The 23,966-nt window shown below is 45.5% G+C and overlaps 1 protein-coding gene across 1 annotated transcript in view; it reads right to left on the bottom strand.

The window, feature by feature from the left end:
- Positions 1 to 23,966, bottom strand: part of LOC120062966 (calcium/calmodulin-dependent protein kinase type II subunit beta-like) — a 71,483-nt gene that overhangs the window by 37,048 nt on the left and 10,469 nt on the right. Inside the window, exons 3-5 of the mRNA XM_039013019.1 lie at positions 8,178 to 8,237; positions 2,195 to 2,249; positions 1,813 to 1,878 (exon numbers count right to left, since the gene is read on the bottom strand). Coding sequence (XP_038868947.1) covers positions 1,813 to 1,878; positions 2,195 to 2,249; positions 8,178 to 8,237 — 181 coding nt within the window. The remainder of the gene's footprint in view (positions 1 to 1,812; positions 1,879 to 2,194; positions 2,250 to 8,177; positions 8,238 to 23,966) is intronic.

The raw sequence follows: 23,966 nt of genomic DNA, 5'->3' as shown, positions 1-23,966 counted from the left end.
TTGTTAGAATTTTTTGGGGTCCAGATCGGATGTTATGTACTATATTTATTGAATATTATTATGGAATATTATTGCATTTGGGTGTAATCAATTAGCTTTATTTCTCTGAGATCAATTCTTTTTCAATAAAATAATTCTGCAGGAATGCTAATCTTATCTGTTTCGAAGTACAGCAAGGATGTCAGAACAATCTGAGATGGTGGGTGTCATGGCTTGATGAAATAACATGGAACGACCCAAGAGTGAAGGAGAGAGCACAAGCAAGCAAGAGAGAGAGAAAGCTAGGGAAGGAGAAAAAGAACGAGAAAGAGAAAGAAAGGGTATGGATGGAAGACGCAAAGGAGAGTGGGATAGCAAAAGGAGAACAAGAAAGGGAGATGGAGGGAGAAAGTGAGACAGAAAGGATAGAGAAAAAAAGGACAGAAGAGACAGAAAACATAGAACAGAGAGAGAAATAGAGGACAGAAGAGAGGGCAAACATGGAACAGAGAGAGAAATAGAGGACAGAAGAGACAGCAAACATGGAACAGAGAGAGAAATAGAGGACAGAAGAGACAGCAAACATGGAACAGAGAGAGAAATAGAGGACAGAAGAGAGGGCAAACATGGAACAGAGAGAGAAATAGAGGACAGAAGAGACAGGAAACATGGAACAGAGAGAGAAATAGAGGACAGAAGAGACAGGAAACATGGAACAGAGAGAGAAATAGAGGACAGAAGAGAGGGCAAACATGGAACAGAGACAGACATAGAGGAGAGGGGAAAACAGAAAGAGAAAGGGAGGAAAACACACAGAGAGAGAGAGAGAGGTAGACAGATAGGTAGACAGAGAGATGTATTTTTGAGCCAGGTAGACAGATAGAGAGATGTATTTGTCAGCCAGGTAGACAGATAGAGAGGTGTATGTGTCAGCCAGGTAGAGGTATAAAGATGTACACTGCATGGCCAAAAGTATGTGGATACCTGCTCGTCGAATATCTCATTCCAAAATCATAGGCATTAATATGGAGTTGTTCCCCCCTTTGCTGCTATAACAGCCTCCACTTTTCTGGGAAGGCTTTCCACTAGATGTTGGAACATTGCTGCTGGGACTTGCTTCCATTCAGCCACAAGAGCATTAGTGAGGTCGGGCACTTAACAGTTGGCACTATGCATTGGGGCAGGTAGTGTTCTCCAGGCATCCGCCAAACCCAGATTTGTCCGTCGGACTGCCAGATGGTGAAGCGTGATTCATCACTCCAGAGAACACATTTCCACAGCTCCAGTCCAATGGCGGCGAACTTTACACCACTCCAGCCGTCGCTTGGCACTGCGAATGGTGATCTTAGGCTTGTACGTGGCTGCTCTTGAGCTGACGTTACTTCCAGAGGCAGTTTGGACCTTGGTAGTGAGTGTTGCAACCGAGGACAGACAATTTTTACATGGTCTTGTTCTGTGACCTTGTGTGGCCTACCACTTTGCGGCTGAGCCATTTCTGGTCCTAGATGTTCCCACTTCACAATAACAGCACTTACAGTTGACCCGGGCAGCTCTAGCAGGGCAGAAATTTGACAAACTGACTTGTAGGAAAGGTCGCTTTCTATGACAGTGACACATTGAAAGGCACTGAGCTCTTCAGTACTGGCTATTCTACTGTCGATGTTTGTCTATGGAGATTGCATGGCTGTGTGCTCGATTATATACACCTATCAGCAACGGGTGTGGCTGAAATACCTGAATCCACTCATTTGAAGGGGTGTGCACATACTTTTGGCCATGTAATGTATTTGTCAGCCAGGTTGACAGAGGTAGACAGACAGATGTATTTCTTACCTGGCATCAGCCTCACTGTAGTACTCTCTGGCTACGATGTCCTCAAACAACTCCCCTCCAGTCACCCTGCAAACCAATCAGAGATGAGCTCATTAGCCAATCAGAGAGCAGCTCATCTGATTTCTGCTCAGTCGGGGGGGGGGGGGGGGCACCTCTCGCTCCGGATCGCGACACCAGGACCCCCGTCAACCCTCCTCTCTCACTCTTTGTATCTCTCTCATCCTCTCACCCCCCCCGTCCCAGCCATTACCATGGAAACTAAAGCTAGTATGGCTAACGGGCTGAACCTCGGGTAAAAGGGAGAAGAGTGAGTGGTGTGTATTGTATGAGAGGATAGAGGGAAGAAAGAGGTTTAAAGAGGTGGAGGAGATGAATAACTTACAAGTCAAACAGGAGGTAGTGGAATCCTTCCTCTGATATACTGTCATGGAGACGGACTGAAAGAGAGAAGGAGAGCGAGAGAGAGAGAGAGAGACAGAGAGAGAGAGACAGAGAGAGAGAGAGAGAGAGAGAGAGAGAGAGAGCGAGAGAGAGAGACAGAGAGAGAGAGAGAGAGAGAGCGAGAGGGAGAGAAGCCATGGGAGGTCAAATCAAATCTCTACACATTCACATTTAGTAATTTACTGTAGCAGACATTCTTTTTCAGTGTCAATCGGTGCATTCAACTAAAGTAGCTAAAACAACCACATATCATGATCAATGCAAGGAAAAACATTTAAAAAAAATAAACGCTCTGATTTCAAACACATCATGGCATTTAAATGAGAGTGAACAAGTGTATAAGGGAAGTAGTTGGGAGGTGGGGTGCTGCAGAAAATATATATCGGTCCTCTAACACAGGACTAGTAAAGGCCCAGTGCACTACTGCTGCAATTTTTGAGAACCTAAATATATTTGAGAGTTTACCAGCATTTGTAACTTGAGTCTGATAATTATCTGTACAAAACAGTTAATATGATAATACTTGTGTAATATAAAAAATACTTGCTTGATATATGTTTCTTTAAATACTTTGCAAATACAATTTATTTCTATGTGAAAACTGAAACGGTCTGTTCATTCTTTTTCCATGTTAGCAGACGCTCTCATCCACAGCAACTTACAGTAGTGAGTGTATACATTTTCATACTGGTCCCACATGGGAATCGAACCCACAACCCTGGCATGCTCTACCAACTGAGCCACATCATCACATCATATCATCACATCACATCATCATAATAAATCCATAATCCATGATATAATCCATAATAAATATAAATACATCACATCATATCATCAAATAACCACAAACCACTTGATGTCTCAATGTACTCAGTTAATGTATTGTATTGTTTTATCTCCATGGTGATAGAAAGTCTACAGGTACTAACCTAGATGACCAGCCCATGTACAACACAGTAATGTACATTTACATGAAGTGGTTTGTAAGGATGGTAAATTAATACTGCACAAAAAGGGGTTGTTTTCCATTTTATTTAATCAAGAAAAATATTTAATTTGATGTGGATGTGTTGTGTCTTTGCCCATAACTTTGCACCTTTTGATGTAAATGTTTAAAAACAGGGTTTTGTTATTTTCTGAATTCCATGTTACGCTCGTCTTCCTCCTCTTCTGAGGAGGAGTAGTAGGAAGGATCGGAGGACCAATGCGCAGCGTGGTAAGTGTCCATATTTTAATAAAGAAATAGAACACTGAAACAAAAAAACAACAAAGTGAACAAACGAAAACGAAACAGTCCAGTATGGTAAGACACAGACACAGGAACAATCACCCACAACACACAATGACAAACAGGCTACCTAAATATGGCTCCCAATCAGAGACAACGACTGACACCTGCCTCTGATTGAGAACCATATCAGGCCAAACACATAGAAACAGACAAACTAGACATACAACATAGAATGCCCACTCACATCACACCCTGACCAAACAAAACATATAAACATACAAAGCAAACTATGGTCAGGGCGTGACATTCCATCGGAATGACAATTCCAGAGAAAGGGACAGGGAAACAACTCTTACAATTCCAACTATTGAATCTTGTTCTTAATTATACAACTATCTTTATTGACAAAGCAGAGATGCTGAAAAAAGAATGTGGTTCGCGCTACAGATGTCTATATGGGTCCACTAACACCAGTAAAGGTCCAGTGCAGATTTAACAGTGGCTGCTGCTGCTGCATCCTCAGCTAATCAAATCAAATGTTATTTGTCACATACACATGGTTAGCAGGTGTTAATGCAAGTGTAGCGAAATGCTTGTGCTTCTAGTTCCGACCGTGCAGTAATATCTAACAAGTAATATAACCTAACAATTTCACAACAACTACCTTATACACACAAGTGTAAAGGAATGAATACGAATATGTACATAAAAATGTATAAATGAGTGATGGCCGAACGGCATAGGCAAGATGCAGTAGATGGAAATGAGTACAGTATATACATATGAGATGAGTAATGTAGGGTATGAAAACATTATATGAAGTGGCATTATTTAAAGTGGCTTGTGATACATTACATAAAGATGGCAAGATGTAGAAGATGGTATAGCGTACAGTATATACATATGAGATGAGTTATGTAGGGTATGAAAACATTATATAATATAAAGTGGCTAGTGATAAATTGATTACATCAATTTTTCCATTATTAAAGTGGCTGGAGTTGAGTCAGTATGTTGGCAGCAGCCAATCAATGTCATTGATGGCTGTTTAACAGTCTGATGGCCTTGAGATAGAAGCTGTTTTTCAGTCTCTCGGTCCCAGCTTTGATGCACCTGTACTGACCTCGCCTTCTGGATGATAGCGGGGTGAACAGGCAGTGGCTCAGGTGGTTGTTGTCCTTGATGATCTTTTTGGCCTTCCTGTGACATCGGGTGGTGTAGGTGTCCTGGAGGGCAGGTAGTTTGCACCCGGTGATGCGTTTGCACCCGGTGAGGCGGTGATACAACTCGACAGGATGCTCTCGATTGTGCATCTGTAAAAGTCTGTGAGTGTTTTTGGTGACAAGCCAAATTTCTTCAGCCTCCTGAGGTAAGCCTACCACTGTAGTGTCGTCTGCAAACTTGATGATTGAGTTGGAGGTGTGCATTGCCACGCAGTCGTGGGTGAACAGGGAGTACAGGAGAGGGCTGAGAACGCACCCTTGTGGGGACCCAGTGTTGAGGATCAGTGGGGTGGAGATGTTGTTTCCTACCCTCACCACCCGGGGTCGGCCCGTCAGGAAGTCCAGGACCCAGTTGCACAGGGCGGGGTCGAGACCCAGGGTCTCGAGCTTAACGACGAGTATGGAGGGTACTATGGTGTTAAATGCTGAGCTGTAATCGATGAACAGCATTCTTACATAGCTATTCCTCTTGTCCAGATGGGTTAGGGCAGTGTGCAGTGTGATGGCGATTGCGTCGTCTGTGGACCTATTGGGGCGGTAAGCAAATTGGAGTGGGTCTAGGGTGTCAGGTAGGGTGGAGGTGATATGGTCCTTGACTAGTCTCTCAAAGCACTTCATGATGACAGAAGTGAGTGCTACGAGGCGATTGTCGTTTAGCTCAGTTACCTTAGCTTTCTTGGGAACAGGAACAATGGTGGCCCTCTTGAAGCATGTGGGGACAGCAGACTGGGATAAGGATTGATTGAATATATCTGTAAACACACCAGCCAGCTGGTCTGCGCATGCTCTGAGGACGCGGCCGGGGATGCTGTCTGGGCCTGCAGCCTTGCGACGGTTAACACGTTTAAATGTTTTCCTCACATTGGCTACAGTGAAGGAGAGCCCACGGGTTTTGGTAGCGCGCCGTGTCAGTGGCACTGAATTGTCCTCAAAGCGAGCAAAAAAGTTGTTAAGTCTGTCTGGGAGCAAGGCATCGTGATCCACGACGGGGCTGGTTTTTCTTTTGTAGTCCGTGATTGACTGTAGACCCTGCCACATACCTCTCATGTCTGAGCCGTTGAATTGCGACTCCAATTTGTCTCTGACGCTAAGCTTGTTTGATTGCCTTGCGGAGGGAATAGCTACACTGTTTGTATTCGGTCATGTTTCCGGTCACCTTTCCCTGATTAAAGCAGTGGTTCGCGCTTTCAGTTTTGTGCGAATGCTGCCATCAATCCACGGTTTCTGGTTGGGGAATGTTTTAATAGACGCTGTGGGTACAACATCACCGATGCACTTGTTAATAAACTCGCTCACCGAATCAGCGTATTCGTCAATGTTGTTGTTCGCCGCAATGCGGAACATATCCCAGTCCACGTGATCGAAGCAATCTTGAAGCGTGGAATCCGATTGGTCGGACCAGCGTTGAACAGACCTCTGGTGCTTCCTGTTTTAGTTTCTGTCTATAGGCTGGGAGCAACAAAATGGAGTCGTGGTCAGCTTTTCCGAAGGGAGGGCGGGGGAGGGCCTTATATGCGTCGCGGAAGTTAGAATAACAGTGGTCTAGGGTTTTGCCAGCCCTGGTAGCACAATCGACATGCTGATAGAATTTGGGGAGCCTTGTTTTCAGATTAGCACCGCTACGTCCCGCGTCTATGAATAAGGCTCAGAGAAACAGAGGAAGAGGAGCGCTTCTTTGACACTAGATCTGACGGACGGACAAGAGCTGTTTGTTCTGGTGATAACAAGGGAGAGAAAGAGCTGTTTGTTCTGGTGATAACAAGGGATAGAAAGAGCTGTTTGTTCTGGTGATAATAAGGGATAAAAAGAGCTGTTTGTTCTGGTGATAACAAGGGATAGAAAGAGCTGTTTGTTCTGGTGATAACAAGGGATAGAAAGAGCTGTTTGTTCTGGTGATAATAAGGGATAAAAAGAGCTGTTTGTTCTGGTGATAACAAGGGATAGAAAGAGCTGTTTGTTCTGGTGATAATAAGGGATAAAAAGAGCTGTTTGTTCTGGTGATAACAAGGGATAGAAAGAGCTGTTTGTTCTGGTGATAATAAGGGATAAAAAGAGCTGTTTGTTCTGGTGATAACAAGGGATAGAAAGAGCTGTTTGTTCTGGTGATAATAAGGGATAAAAAGAGCTGTTTGTTCTGGTGATAACAAGGGATAAAAAGAGCTGTTTGTTCTGGTGATAACAAGGGATGGAAAGAGCTGTTTGTTCTGGTGATAGCAAGGGATAAAAAGAGCTGTTTGTTCTGGTGATAGCAAGGGATAAAAAGAGCTGTTTGTTCTGGTGATAACAAGGGATAAAAAGAGCTGTTTGTTCTGGTGATAACAAGGGATAAAAAGAGCTGTTTGTTCTGGTGATAGCAAGGGATAAAAAGAGCTGTTTGTTCTGGTGATAACAAGGGATAGAAAGAGCTGTTTGTTCTGGTGATAGCAAGGGATAAAAAGAGCTGTTTGTTCTGGTGATAGCAAGGGATAAAAAGAGCTGTTTGTTCTGGTGATAACAAGGGATAAAAAGAGCTGTTTGTTCTGGTGATAACAAGGGATGGAAAGAGCTGTTTGTTCTGGTGATAGCAAGGGATAGATAATAATAAAATGAACAAGCAACAAGAAGAAGTGGGAACAATCAGGTAGTGTGAATACTGGAAAATCATTAGGGTGCAAAAACTCCACGGCATGCATAGAAACATTAACAAGCCTTTAATTCATACTTGGCCAGTAATAATGCATGACAACGGAAGGAAAAATGTAAACGCACCGAGGCCAGACCACCGAGGCCAGACCACCGAGGCCAGACCCTGGATACTGAGCATGATACTCAATGTGGAATAGTCAAACAAGACAGAGATATCAAAAGTTGGTGCCGCCTTATAGATTGAAGATTGAAGCTGCAGACTTTATGGTGCAGCACATAGATTTAAATCGATATATTGATACAGATGTAGGATCTTAATTTGAGCCAGTTTGCTACAGCAGAAAATAATCCTGCAGCAACAGGAAATGTGAATTATTATGTGGATTATAATTAATGAAAAACGTTGTAGTGGTCGATACATTTTTCGTTAGTGCAAATCAAAAAAAACATTTTTAAAACTCAAATACACTACAAGTTTGCATTTCCTGCTGTGCCAGAAAAGTCTCAGCAACAAAAGAGTGATCAAATTAAGATCCTACATCTGTATATATTAGATAGAAGATTGACGAGGCAGACTTAAGGTTATAATGCAGCATAGGCAGGTGTCATTGAGGCATAGGCAGGTGTCATTGAGGCATAGGCAGGTGTCATTGAGGCATAGGCAGGTGTCATTGAGGCATAGGCAGGTGTCATTGAGGCATAGGCAGGTGTCATTGAGGCATAGGCAGGTGTCATTGAGGCATAGGCAGGTGTCATTGAGGCATAGGCAGGTGTCATTGATGTCATTGAGGCATAGGCAGGTGTCATTGCGTTTGTGCGTTGTTTAGTTGAGAAAGACTCACCGATGTTGGAGTGCTTGAGCAGGCGACAGATACGGGCCTCTCTCTCTAGCTTCTGGTGGTCTGAGGAGGTAGAGAGACAGATGGAGAGATATTAGAGGTAGAGAGACAGATGGAGAGATATTAGAGGTAGAGAGACAGATGGAGAGATATTAGAGGTAGAGAGACAGATGGAGAGATATTAGAGGTAGAGAGACAGATGGAGAGATATTAGAGGTAGAGAGACAGATGGAGAGATGTTAGAGGTAGAGAGACAGATGGAGAGATATTAGAAGTAGAGAGACAGATGGAGAGATATTAGAGGTGGAGAGATATTAGAGGTAGAGAGACAGATGGAGAGATATTAGAGGTAGAGAGACAGATGGAGAGATATTAGAGGTAGAGACAGACGGAGAGATATTAGAGGTAGAGAGACAGACGGAGAGATATTAGTGGTAGAGAGACAGATGGAGAGATATTAGAGGTAGAGAGACAGATGGAGAGATATTTGGGATATGTACAGCGGTGATATAGGCTCTGCACAATATCTTGTACTGAATAATCTTTTCCTAACACATGCTAACTGAATGGGGGAATAGTGACACATTGTATTGCGAACTGAATTGTGTAATAGTGACCCATTGTGATGCTATCTGAATGAGGAAATAGTGACCCATTGTGATGCTAACTGAATGGGGGAATAGTGACCCATTGTGATGTTATCTGAATGGGGGAATAGTGACCCATTGTGATGCTAACTGAATGGGGGAATAGTGACACATTGTATTGCGAACTGAATTGTGTAATAGTGACCCATTGTGATGCTATCTGAATGAGGAAATAGTGACCCATTGTGATGCTAACTGAATGGGGGAATAGTGACCCATTGTGATGCTATCTGAATGGGGGAATAGTGACCCATTGTGATGCTATCTGAATGGGGGAATAGTGACCCATTGTGATGCTAACTGAATGGGGGAATAGTGACCCATTGTGATGCTAGCTGAATGAGGAAATAGTGACCCATTGTGATGCTAACTGAATGGGGGAATAGTGACCCATTGTGATGCTATCTGAATGGGGGAATAGTGACCCATTGTGATGCTATCTGAATGGGGGAATAGTGACCCATTGTGATGCTAACTGAATGGGGGAATAGTGACCCATTGTGATGCTAGCTGAATGGGGGAATAGTGACCCATTGTGATGCTAACTGAATGGGGGGATAGTGACCCATTGTGATGCTAACTGAATGGGGGAATAGTGACCCATTGTGATGCTAACTGAATGGGGGAATAGTGAACCATTGTGATGCTAACTGAATGGGGGAATAGTTTCCCATTGTGATGCTAACTGAATGGGGGAATAGTGAACCATTGTGATGCTAACTGAATGGGGGAATAGTTTCCCATTGTGATGCTAACTGAATGGGGGAATAGTGAACCATTGTGATGCTAACTGAATGGGGGAATAGTTTCCCATTGTGATGCTAACTGAATGGGGGAATAGTGACCCATTGTGATGCTAACTGAATGGGGGAATAGTTTCCCATTGTGATGCTAACTGAATGGGGGAATATGTGTTTAGGGTGGAAAAAAACAACGGTCTATAAATGCTTGGTCCAGTTCCTGTCGAGGAGGCAGCTTTCCTGAGGTTCTGATCTAACTCTGTTCCAGAGGCAGAGTCAGCATTCTCCATTTTACCAACTTTGTATATGACTGTCTTAAACTGTAGTTATGCTAAAAATGAAGAATCGCTCAAACCAAACTCTGCCTTTAACAATCTGACCAATAGATGAAATACCGTGGCTATGCCAGAGTCTACTATTCAAAGTGTTTCCCCCAGCTGTAAACACGGGATTATGCCAGATAGGACAGGATGGAACAGACAGATCTTTCACACCCAACCTTCTGTGTAGCATCTTAACTATGCTACATGAGAACCTGATAATTCCACTGTCAAGGGCAGTAGCTGGGTTTGGGGCAGTAGGGAGTTTGGGGCAGTAGCTGGGTTTGGGGCAGTAGGGAGTTTGGGGCAGTAGCTGGGTTTGGGGCAGTAGGGAGTTTGGGGCAGTAGCGGGGTTTGGGGCAGTAGCTGGGTTTGGGGCAGTAGGGAGTTTGGGGCAGTAGCTGGGTTTGGGGCAGTAGGGAGTTTGGGGCAGTAGCGGGGTTTGGGGCAGTAGCTGGGTTTGGGGCAGTAGCGGGGTTTGGGGCAGTAGGGGGTTTGGGGCAGTAGGGGGTTTGGGGCAGTAGCGGGGTTTGGGGCAGTAGGGGGTTTGGGGCAGTAGCGGGGTTTGGGGCAGTAGGGGGTTTGGGGCAGTAGCGGGGTTTGGGGCAGTAGGGGGTTTGGGGCAGTAGCGGGGTTTGGGGCAGTACCACATTGATGACAGGTGAAACGGACCTGTGTCGTGACACTATCCTCTCCTCCAACCACTCCCAGCTGCAGATCTTAGATTCTGATTTGTAAGCCCACATAAGGGGATATCTTGAATTATATGACAAGTAGTAGAAGAATCCATCTGGGACACCCGCCCCACCTTTGAATCTAGGTACTGTCCGTTTTCTGTACCCTATCCTTGGTTTCTGATTGTTCCATAATAGAACTGCGAGGAGAGAGTTTGTACCTCCTTAAACCATGACTGTGGGACTTGGAGAGGGGATGGAAGAGATGACATAGGCTAGCCTACGTAATACATTAGGTCCATTTAGGCTGAATATCTTGGTTCTGAGGGATACTATATTCATTCCTAGATACTTCATGCCACTAGTCATCCAAACAAATGGGAAACCCACTAAGTCAGCCTGAAATGTGTGTATGTTGAGAGGTATAGCATCTCCCTTACTCCAGTTGATCTTGTATCCTGAGAGGGAGCCAAAGGAGTCAATCATTGTTAAGACTGCCGGTAGGGAGATTTGCGGGGTTACTAAGGATGAGTAGGATGTCGTCAGCGTATAGATTCAATTTGAACTCATGTTCATAAATTGCACACCTGGGACGGTCTCTTCAGCACGTATCGCACATGCCAGGGGGTTCTAAGGCTAAAATAAATAGGAGGAGACTAGCGAAGCAACCCTGTCTCACACCTCGGTGGAGACAAAATGAGTCAGACACTCTACCATTCATTTTGACAGATGAGACAAGTTCACTGTATAATGATCCTGACCCAGCTAATGGGACCAAAGCCAAACTTGGTGAGTGGATGAAACAGGTATGGCTATTCTATCCTGTCAAAGGCCTTCATGGCTTCCAAGGATGCTGCTACAGCTGGAGTTTTAAGAGAGTGAGCCTCAGACATGACATGAAACAGCCTACACCTGTTATTCACAGAGAGACGACCTGGGATGAACCCAATCTGGTCTAGATTCATTATTGATGGGATTACCGTATCTAAGCGTAAGGCCCTGAGGGTCTTGGTTAATAGTTTATAGTCGCTGTTCAACAGACTTAAGGGGCGGAAACGTCCACCTCTAAAGGACCCTTACTAGGCTTGGGTAGCAGAAAGATAGTGGTTCGACACATGGACGGGGGCATGGATTCGGACTCTAGTGCTTCATCAAATAATTTCAGAAGGATCGGGGACCGCTGTTTTTTTTAAAGCATTTGTAGGTTTCAATACCCAAGCCGTCATCGCCAGGCGTTTTCCCAGAGGACATTTTCATAATTGCGTTGTCAATTTCTAACTGGTTGATCGGGATGTCCAAACCAACTTTATCCACTAGATTGACTGTGGGAAGCTCTTAAAGAACAGTCGCTGTCACCTGCTGTACTCTCTGACTCATACAATGTGGCAGAGAATTGTCTGAAAGATTGATTTATTCTGTTGGCATTACATTGAAATGGGGCGGCAGGGTAGCCTAGTGTTTAGAGCATTGGGCTAGTAACCAAAAGGTTGCAAGTTCAAATCCCTGAGCTGACAAGGCAGTTAACCCACTGTTCCTAGGCTGTCATTGCAAATAAGAATGTGTTCTTAACTGACTTGCCTAGTTAAATAAAGGTAAAACTTTAAAAAATACTCCCTTACTATCTCTAATGGCTGGAATCGGCTGTTGCTTCTCCATCTGCTTCAATGTATGTGCTAACATCCCCCCTGCCCTCTGCCCTTATGCACTAACATCCCCTCTACCCTTTTGCGCTAACATCCCCTCTGCCCTTATGCGCTAACATCCCCCCTGCCCTTATGCGCTAACATCCCCCCTTCCACCTGCCCTCAGGCCCTTATGCGCTAACATCCCCTCTGCCACCTGCCCTCTGCCCTTATGCGCTAACATCCCCTTTGCCCTTATGCGCTAACATCCCCCCTGCCCTTATGCGCTAACATCCCCCCTGCCCTTATGCGCTAACATCCCCCCTGCCCTTATGCGCTAACATCCCCTCTGCCCTTATGCGCTAACATCCCCTCTGCCCTTATTCGCTAACATCCACCCTGCCCTTATGCGCTAACATCCCCCCTGCCACCTGCCCTCTGCCCTTATGCGCTAACATCCCCTCTGCCCTTATGCCCTAACATCCCCCCTGCCCTTATGCGCTAACATCCCCCCTGCCCTTATGCGCTAACATCCCCCCTGCCACCTGCCCTCTGCCCTTATGCGCTAACATCCCCTCTGCCCTTATGCCCTAACATCCCCTCTGCCCTTATGCGCTAACATCCCCTCTGCCCTTATGCGCTAACATCCCCCCTGCCCTTATGCGCTAACATCCCCCCTGCCCTTATGCGCTAACATCCCCTCTGCCCTTATGCCCTAACATCCCCTCTGCCCTTATGCGCTAACATCCCCTCTGCCCTTATGCGCTAACATCCCCCCTGCCCTTATGCGCTAACATCCCCCCTTCCACCTGCCCTCCGGCCCTTATGCGCTAACATCCCCTCTGCCACCTGCCCTCTGCCCTTATGCGCTAACATCCCCTTTGCCCTTATACGCTAACATCCCCCCTGCCCTTATGCGCTAACATCCCCCCTGCCCTTATGCGCTAACATCCCCCCTGCCCTTATGCGCTAACATCCCCTCTGCCCTTATGCGCTAACATCCCCTCTGCCCTTATTCGCTAACATCCACCCTGCCCTTATGCGCTAACATCCCCCCTGCCACCTGCCCTCTGCCCTTATGCGCTAACATCCCCTCTGCCCTTATGCCCTAACATCCCCCCTGCCCTTATGCGCTAACATCCCCCCTGCCCTTATGCGCTAACATCCCCCCTGCCACCTGCCCTCTGCCCTTATGCGCTAACATCCCCTCTGCCCTTATGCCCTAACATCCCCTCTGCCCTTATGCGCTAACATCCCCTCTGCCCTTATGCGCTAACATCCCCCCTGCCCTTATGCGCTAACATCCCCCCTGCCCTTATGCGCTAACATCCCCTCTGCCCTTATGCCCTAACATCCCCTCTGCCCTTATGCGCTAACATCCCCTCTGCCCTTATGCGCTAACATCCCCCCTGCCCTTATGTGCTAACATCCCCCCTGCCACCTGCCCTTTGCCCTTATGCGCTAACATCCCCCCTGCCACCTGCCCTCTGCCCTTATGCGCTAACATCCCCCCTGCCCTCTGCCCTCTGCCCTGACAGACAGGAGGGAGGTTCTCAAGGCTAGGTTCAACGGCTCTGACATACAGTATGTTTCTCCTCCAGTATTTTAACCTCTAAAGACAGCTTAGACTTTTCCTTTGAGCTCTTTCGTTTTTTCAGGTGATGAGAAACTAATTATCCAACCCGTACAAGTGGCCTTTAAAGCTTCCCAGATGGTGGCAACCAGAGTCACTGAGCTAAGGTTCATAAGTGAAATAATTCCACCATTGCTGCTGCGGCAGGCCTGTCTGTGGGAAGAGGGTTACCAGAACGGTCTAGTAAGGGATTGAAAACCCAAATTAACGGCCCATGACTATGGGACCCTGAAGAGAGCTGGATATCGCAGGCACCAAGGAAGAGAGGAAGGTGTTTTGTGAAGTATTAAGGTGCATGTACATTTATTAGGGTACACGTGTCATTTTGTAACCATCCTGAGGCTATCACACCGCCACCATCCTGGCCATCCTGGTAAGTATGCAAGTTAGAAGGTTTGAAAGACATTCTTTTTTTGCAATTAGAATGCTGACACCCTTAGAAGGCTTGCCACCTGTGGAGTAGAACACCTGACCCACCCATATCTTCATCTTAGATTATTGCCACATCACAATTAAGAGACTTTAAATGCACCAGAATTATATACCTCTTAAGTGTATTCTGAATTTCGTTACAATTCCAACTCACAAGTCTTAGCATAATTTACTATGCCGCCCATAGTGGTAGTGGTATTCATTTAGTTCATTAGTTTCCCGTCTTTTGCTGTATAAACAAGGTGTGTGTTTTTTATCATTATGACTGTATTTGAACCAGAATTCTGTTCTAGTGTGTCATCTTCACCACATGTGACTCCACTTTACTTCAATGTCATAAACCAATGCACTTCAGTGTCACTATCTGTGACTGAACAAAATATTATACAGACAGTTGGATGTCAGCATCTCTTTAGTACAAAGATAACAGATCCACTAGCTGCTTGGATGAGGGAGGCAGGGAGCGAGGGAGGCAGGCAGGGAGGTAGGGAGAAGGGAGGCAGGGAGGCAGGGAGACACGGAGGCAGGCAAGGAGGCAGGGAGGGAGGGAGGCAGGGAGGGAGGCAGGGAGGGAGGGAGGGAGGGAGGCAGGGAGGCAGGGAGACAGGGAGGGAGACAGGGAGGCAGGGAGACAGGGAGGGAGGGATGGGGGAGAGAGGGAGGCAGGCAAGGAGGCAGGGAGGGAGGGAGGCAGTGAGGGAGGCAGGGAGGGAGGGATGCAGGGATGCAGGGAGGCAGGGAGGGAGGGAGGGAGGGAGGGGGGGAGGGAGGGAGGGAGGGAGACAGTGAGGGAGGCAGGGAGGGAGGGATGTAGGGAGGGAGGGAGGGAGGGAGGCATGGATGCAGGGAGGCAGGGAGGGAGGGAGGGAGGCAGGGAGACAGGCAGGGAGACAGGGAGGGAGACAGGCAGGGAGACAGGCAGGGAGACAGGCAGAGAGACAGGGAGGGAGACAGGCAGGGAGACAGGCAGGGAGACAGACAGGGAGGGAGACAGGCAGGGAGGGAGGGAGGGAGACAGGGAGGAAGACAGGCAGGGAGACAGGCAGGGAGACAGGGAGGGAGGGAGACAGGCAGAGAGACAGGGAGGGAAACAGGCAGAGAGACAGGGAGGGAGGCAGGCAGGGAGACAAGGAGGGAGACAGGCAGAGAGACAGGCAGGGAGACAGGCAGGGAGACAGGGAGACAGGCAGGGAGACAGGCAGGGAGGGAGGGAGGGAGGGAGGGAGGGAGGGAGGGAGGGAGGGAGGGAGGGAGGGAGGGAGGGATAATAATCATTCCAACAGATTGGAGACACAATGTAGACTGGCTAGTGACTGACTAACTGCCGTGGAATGCCTGTTGGAGATCATCACTGTTACATAAGCCTGTACCATACACGAACAACACACACACAGAAAACAACACACACAGACACACACACACAGCAGGGTGTATGTGAACGCACACTATGCAGAGCGCAGAGGGTTACACACATACACACACATGGTCACATGCACACACACACACACAGACACACACATAGAAGAGTGACAGTGAAGAGAGTACCTAGTGATTACATGTTCTAAAGATGAGGGGAGAGCGATGGAGGGAGAGAGGAGAGAGAGGACAGTGTTTAAATTACGAAGACAAACTGCTGTCTGAGGACAAAGACAACACTGATTACTATTGTTGTCTCCTACCTCCAACTCTCTTCCTCCTCTCTCCCTTTCCCACTCTCCATTCCTCCCAATTATCTTCCTCCTCTCTCCCTTTCTTTCCCACTCTCCATTCCTCCCAACTCTCACCTCTCTCCCTTTCTTTCCCACTCTCCATTCCTCCCAATTCTCTTCCTCCTCTCTCCCTTTCTTGCCCACTCTCCATTCCTCCCAACTCTCACCTCTCTCTTCATCCATACAATTTATATTGTCTCTCTAACCCCTTTATTAGACTGGTAAAAACAGGTATAAGCTGGTATAGGCTGGTATAGGCTGGTATCGGATGGTATCGGATGGTATAGGATGGTATCGAATGGTATAGGATGGTATAGGCTGGTATAGGTTGGCAAACGCGGGTATAGGCTGGTGGTGGCTGGTATAGGATGGTATAGGCTGGTATCGGATGGTATAGGATGGTATAGGCTGGTATCGAATGGTATAGGATGGTATAGGCTGGTATAGGTTGGCAAAGGCGGGTATAGGCCGGTATAGGGTGGTACAGGCTGGTGGTGGCTGGTATAGGCTGGTATAGGATGGTATAGGCTAGTATAGGCTGGTGGTGGCTGGTGGTGGCTGGTATAGGATGGTATAGGCTAGTATAGGCTGGTGGTGTATGGTGGTGGCTGGTATAGGATGGTATAGGATGGTATAGGATGGTATAGGCTGGTATTGACTGGTATAGGATGATATAGGATGGTATAGGCTAGTATAGGCTGGTGGTGGCTGGTATAGGCTGGTATCGGATGGTATCGGATGGTATAGGCTGGTGGTGGCTGGTATAGGCTGGTATCGGATGGTATAGGATGGTATAGGCTGGTATAGGCTGGTAAAGGCGGGTGGTGGCTGGTATAGGCTGGTATAGGATGGTATAGGCTGGTGATGGCTGGTATAGGCTGGTATCGGATGGTATCGGATGGTATCGGATGGTATAGGCTGGTGGTGGCTGGTATAGGCTGGTATCGGATGGTATCGGATGGTATCGGATGGTATAGGCTGGTGGTGGCTGGTATAGGCTGGTATCGGATGGTATCGGATGGTATAGGATGGTATAGGCTGGTATAGGCTGGTATAGGCTGGTAAAGGCGGGTGGTGGCTGGTATAGGCTGGTATAGGATGGTATAGGCTGGTGATGGCTGGTATAGGCTGGTGGTGGCTGGTGGTGACTGGTATCGGATGGTATAGGCCGGTATAGGCTGGTGGTGGCTGATATAGGCTGGTATAGGCTGGTATAGGATGGTATAGGCTGGTATAGGCTGGTATATGCTGGTGGTAGCTGGTATAAGCTTGTATAGGCAGTTGGTGGCTGGTATAGGCTGGTGGTGGCTGGTATAGGCTTGTATAGGATGGTATAGGCTGGTATAGGCTTGTATAGGATGGTATAGGCTGGTATAGGCTGGTGGTGTCTGGTATAGGATGGTATAGGCTGGTGGTGTCTGGTATAGGATGGTATAGGATGGTATAGGCTGGTATAGGCTGGTGGTGGCAAAAGCATATTAAAATGTCAAACTAATGTCAGACTCTGTATTGGTTTGTGTGTGGACTGACAGCATATTGTGAGTATCGATTAGGTGTGCTGGGCAGGGTCAAGATTTCCTCACCACATAACAAATACCACTGGAACCATGCTGAGGGGATGAGGAGGAGAAGAGATCATGAGGAGATGCTGGAGAATAAGAGATGATGAGGGGTTGGAGGAGGAGAAGAGAGGATCAGGGGATGGAGGAGAAGAAGAGAGGATGAGGAGATGGAGGAGAAGAAGAGAGGATGAGCAGTTGGAGGAGGAGAAGAGAGGATGAGGGGATGGAGGAGAAGGAGGAGGAGAAGATGGAGGAGAAGGAGGAGAAGAGAGGATGGAGAAGAAGAGAGGATGGAGGAAAAGAGAGGATGAGGGGATGGTGGAGGAGAAGAGAGGATGAGGAGATGTGTTCACTGGGTATGAGAATCCACAGAAACCCACTGCTGCCCGATAGCTGAACTCAACTCTGTATTGTACTGTGTGTGTGTGTGTGTGTGTGTGTGTGTGTGTGTGTGTGTGTGTGTGTGTGTGTGTGTGTGTGTGTGTGTGTGTGTGTGTGTGTGTGTGTGTGTGTGTGTGTGTGTGTGTGTGTGTGTGTGTGTGTGTGTGTGTGTGTGTGTGCGCGCGCACGCACGTACGTGTGTGTATGAGAGAGAATGACTGTGCACTTGTGTAGCCTGTGCATCCATTTCTGTGTGTTTCTGTGTGTGGGCATGTATGTCTGATACTGTGAGTCTGTCTGCAAGGTTTTAGCATGATTGAGTGTGAGGGAGCAGAGTAGACTGACTATTTATGACTCATCATGACAGGAGAGGAGAGGAGAGGAGAGGAGAGGAGAGGAGAGGAGAGGAGAGGAGAGGAGAGGAGAGGAGAGGAGAGGAGAGGAGAGGAGGAGAGGACAGGAAGAGATACTTGTATCAATCACATCATCACATCTAGGGCGGTGGCGTTTACGAAATTCCATCAGTCGGTGATTGTCAAGCAAATAACTGTCTGTAATTGACCGTTAATTAACATAAGCACATTTAGCATCTCCTGGCTTCCACACAAGCCACTGATGCAGACCTTTGGAACATCTACATTTTTAAAAGTCTAATAAATCCATGTAATATAGCCTACATCATCACATTAAAGCCATTATTTATTTTAGACAGGTCTAAAGAAACATGATATGAAGAAAATGTAGTCCATTTCAGAAGAACAGAATAGCATAATGTGATTTGTCCTTACGTTGGGTCCTGATCTGGCTTTGCCATATGGCTGTGGGCTACACTACCTCATTTAGCAGACAAGATTTGCTTAGAATTCAGTGCCATTATTTTATATTACTTTATAGTATGAAGAATTCAATTGAACAAAGCTGAATAAAATAAAAACAATATTTTCTCCAAACGATTTAAGGGCGTGCCCACATGAGGCTATTTTGTGTTGAGAGGTTAACAAAGAAATAGGTACTCCTATATGCTTAATTAACAGCAAAAGCACTAGTCTATGTCAATCTACTATCTCCCATAGTACAAAAGTTCACCTATCCTATTCTGTGAGAGAAATAAATATTCCTAACATAGTCTGGGACAGTTGTGGGATCCGATAGATCCCAAATTAATAAAACCACTAGCATTAAAAAACATTTTTTACCCATTAAGGCTGACGCAAGAGATCAGAACATGTAGCTTAAAATGTTGATAAACTATTAGGCTATTTCTTCACATTATAAGCGCAGAAATGCTATAGGCTATAAGCGCAAATATCAAAAGTGACTGAAAATGTGATTATGCATGTAATGCTTTTATTATAAATGTAAGGAAGTGTGTGTGTAGCTGGTGTATAGGAGTCAGGCGCAGGACAGCAGATATGAGTAAATAAACGTGGTCTCATCTTTACAACGAACGTGACACATATAATAAATGCAATACAAAAACAGAGCCCACAATAACGGAACCTTCCTACAAAGAAACAATCACTCACAAAAAAACATGGGGGAACAGAGGGTTAAATAACGAACAGGTAATTGGGGGATTGAAAACAGGTGTGTAAGACAAAGAAAACAAATGGAAAATGAAAAGTGGATCGGCGATGGCTAGAAGGCCGGTGACGTCGACCGCCGAATGCCGCCCGAACAAGGCGAGGGACCGACTTCGGCGGAAGTCGTGACAATAAAGGTGCATTTTTATGGTGAAAATTAAATCTTCCCAAACCTGAAACTCGCTGCTTATGTATGCCAGTTAGGCTTTCATGTAACGGACATACAAAACATAGTACAAATTGGTGAAGTGATATGAAAAAATGAAAAAAAAATACATGGGAAAGTGGTGACTGCATATGTATTCACCCCCTTTGCTATGAAGCTCCTAAATAAGATCTGGTGCAACCAATTACCTTCAGAAGTCACATAATTAGTTAAATAAAGTCCACCTGTGTACAATCTGTGTCACATGATCTGTCACATGATCTCAGTATATATACACCTGTTCTGAAAGGCCCCAGAGTCTGCAACACCACTAAGCAAGAGGCACCACCAAGCAAGCAGCACCATGAAGACCGAGGAGCTCTCCAAACAGGTCAGGGAGAAAGTTGTGGAGAAGTACAGATCAGGGTTGGGTAATAAAAAATTATCCAAAACTTTGAACATGCCACGGAGCACCATTAAATCCATTATTTAAAAAATGCACCACAATAAACCTGCCAAGAGTGGGCTGCCCACCAAAACTCATGGACCAGGCAAGGAAGGAATTATTCAGAGAGAACAAAGTTAACAAAGTTAAGTTAGATTGGAGTATCTGTCCATAGGACCACTTTAAGCCGTACACTCCACAGAGCTGGGCTTTATGGAAGGGTGGCCAGAAAAAAGCCATTGCTTAAAGAACAAAATAAGCAAACATGTTTGGTGTTTGCCAAAAGGCATGTGGGAGACTCCCCAAACATATAGAAGAAGGTACTCAGGTAAGGTTTAGCTTTTTGACCGTCAAGGAAAACGCAATGTCTGGCACAAACCCAACACCTTTCATCACCCCGAGAACACCATCCCCACAGTGAAGCATGGTGGTGGCAGCATCATGCTGTGGGGATATTTTCATCAGCAGGGACTGGGAAACTGGTCAGAAATGAAGGAATGATGGATGGCGCTAAATACAGGGAAATTCTTGAGGGAAACCTGTTTCAGTCTTCCAAAGATTTGAGACTGGAACGGAGGTTCACCTTCCAGAAGGACAATGACCCTAAGCATACTGCTAAAGCAACACTCGAGTGGTTTAAGGGGAAACATTTAAATGTCTTGGAATGGCCTAGTCAAAGCCCAGACCTCAATCCAATTGAGAATCTGTGGTATGACTTAAAGATTGCTGTACACCAGTGGAACCTATCCAACGGGCAAAAATGGGCAAAAATCCCAGTGGCTAGATGTGCCAAGCTGGGGCAAAAATCCCAGTGGCTAGATGTGCCAAGCTTATAGAGACATACCCCAAGAGACTTGTAGCTGTGATTGCTACAAAAGGTGGCTCTACAAAGTATTGACTTTGGGGGGTGAATAGTTATGCACGCTCAAGTTTTCAGTTTTTTTGTCTTATTTCTTGTTTGTTTCACAATAAAAAATATTTTGCATCTTCAAAGTGGTAAGCATGTTGTGTAAATCAAATGATACAAACCCCCCAAAATTGCATTTTAATTCCAGTTTGTAAGGCAACAAAATAGGAAAAATGCCAGGGAGGTGAATACTTCCGCAAGCCCCTGTACTAAATAATAGACACTACCGTTCAAAAGTTTGGGGTCACTTAGAAATGTCCTTGTTTTTGAAAGAAAAGCATATTCTTTGTCCATTAAAATAACATCAAATTGTTGTAAATGACTACATTAGCTGGAAACGACAGATTTTTGACAATGACAATGACAAAATGAGGCCTAAATACAGTCTAAATACAGCCTAATCCAAGCCAAAATAGGCTAAATACAGTCTAAATACAGTCTAAATACAGTCTATATACAGCCTAAATACAGCCTAAATACAGTCTAAATACAGTCTAAATACAGTCTAAATACAGCCTAAATACAGCCTAAATACAGTCTAAATACAGTCTAAATACAGCCTAATGCAAGCCAAAATAGGCTAAATACAGTCTAAATACAGTCTAAATACAGTCTAAATACAGTCTAAATACAGCCTAAATACAGGCTAAATACAGTCTAAATACAGGTTAAATACAGGCTAAATACAGTCTAAATACAGTCTAAATACAGCCTAATCCAAGCCACAAATAGGCTAAATACAGTCTAAATACAGTCTAAATACAGTCTAAATACAGTCTAAATACAGCCTAAATACAGGCTAAATACAGCCTAATCCAAGCCAAAATAGGCTAAATACAGTCTAAATACAGTCTAAATACAGTCTAAATACAGCCTAAATACAGGCTAAATCCAGCCTAAATCCAGGCTAAATATTGGCTAAATATAGGCTAAATATAGGCTAAATATATTCTAAATACAGGCTAAATACAGGCTAAATCCAGCCTAAATATAGGCTAAATCCAGGCTAAATATATCCTAAATCCAGGCTAAATATATCCTAAATCCAGGCTAAATCCAGGTCAGACTTCTGTGACTGCCAATGCATTGCAGGTGACTCTGAACCTGCCCACACCCTCACACTAACTCTCTCTCTCATCACCAGTATCTACTATGTCTTAAGCCATGTTTCATATTCCCATTGATAATATAGTGGCCCAATAGCTGACCGCCTGCAACCCTGTCCAGGCTCCACATCCATAAACAAGCTCTTTGATTGGCTGAGGGCTGTGCCAACAGCCCCACCGTCGACCACCCCTGACATTTGGCAGATGACATTAACAGTTCCTCTGATGGACGGGTTCAACACAGCTTTCACACATAGGTTAACCATACAGTAACCTTGACAACAATGAAAACAACAACAGTGAATAGCTTCTAGAGGAATGAGATACAAAGTAACTTTACAGCTGGAAACCAGATGTCAATCAGAGTGTTCTGCTCTTATTCTCTGTTTATTATATATCCTGATTGCCTAGTCACTTTTATCATATTACCTCAACTACCTCATACCACTACACATTGATTCGGAACCACTACTCCTTGTATATAGCCTCATTATTGTTATTTTATTGTGTTACTGTTTCCTTTATTGTGTGCTAATTTCTTACTTTTTAACGCATTGTTTGGAGAGGGCTCGTAAGTAAGCATTTCACAGTAATGTCTACTACACCTGTTGTATTCGGCGTGTGTGTGTGTGTGTGTGTGTGTGTGTGTGTGTGTGTGTGTGTGTGTGTGTGTGTGTGTGTGTGTGTGTGTGTGTGTGTGTGTGTGTGTGTGTGTGTGTGTGTGTGTGTGTGTGTGTGTGTGTGTGTGTGTGTGTGTGTGTGTGTGGTCAGATGAGAGTCCCGTGCTAAAGGCATGTAGGGGAACAGACGCATGGCCCACAGCTACCAAGTTCCTGACGTGCCTGCCCTCTCTCCCTCTCTTTCCCTCTCCCTCTCTCCCTCCCTCCCACTTCCTCTCTCCCTCCCCTTCTCTCTCTCCCTGGCTCCCTCTCAGTATTTCCCTTTCACACATTCATCTATCATTCTCCCTCTCTTTTCCTCTAAGTCCTCCTGCTCTTATGCTTGTGTCATCAAACGTTTCAACATTTGTTTTGAACAACAGAAAAGTAAATATGATTTGCCAAGAGGATATCCGAACACCTCAACAAGCAGAACACAAGTCAAAATCATGTCTGTCACTCCCTGTCATGACAAGGATAAGCTTACTTTTGAATATTATTTGCTGCGCTAAGCCTATACATCCCATTCCCCTTAGATCAAATACTAGGACATGGAAGTAGCTACCACACAGCTCATATCAAATACTAGGACATGGAAGTAGCTAACACACAGCTCAGATCAAATACTAGGACATGGAAGTAGCTACCACACAGCTCAGATCAAATACTAGGACATGGAAGTAGCTACCACACAGCTCAGATCAAATACTAGGACATGGAGGTAGTTAACACACAGCTCAGATCAAATACTAGGACATGGAAGTAGTTAACACACAGCTCAGATCAAAAACTAGGACATGGAAGTAGCTACCACACAGCTCAGATCAAATACTAGGACATGGAAGTAGCTACCACACAGCTCAGATCAAATACTAGGACATGGAAGTAGCTACCACACAGCTCAGATCAAATACTAGGACATGGAAGTAGCTACCACACAGCTCAGATCAAATACTAGGACATGGAAGTAGCTAACACACAGCTCAGATCAAATACTAGGACATGGAAGTAGCTACCACACAGCTCAGATCAAATACTAGGACATGGAAGTAGCTACCACACAGCTCAGATCAAAAACTAGGACATGGAAGTAGCTAACACACAGCTCAGATCAAATACTAGGACATGGAAGTAGCTACCACACAGCTCAGATCAAATACTAGGACATGGAAGTATCTAACACACAGCTCAGATCAAATACTAGGACATGGAAGTAGCTACCACACA

The sequence above is a fragment of the Salvelinus namaycush genome, chromosome 18 (assembly GCF_016432855.1).
Source record: "Salvelinus namaycush isolate Seneca chromosome 18, SaNama_1.0, whole genome shotgun sequence".
NCBI lineage: Eukaryota > Metazoa > Chordata > Actinopteri > Salmoniformes > Salmonidae > Salvelinus > Salvelinus namaycush.
This window is presented reverse-complemented; position numbering and strand designations above follow the sequence as displayed.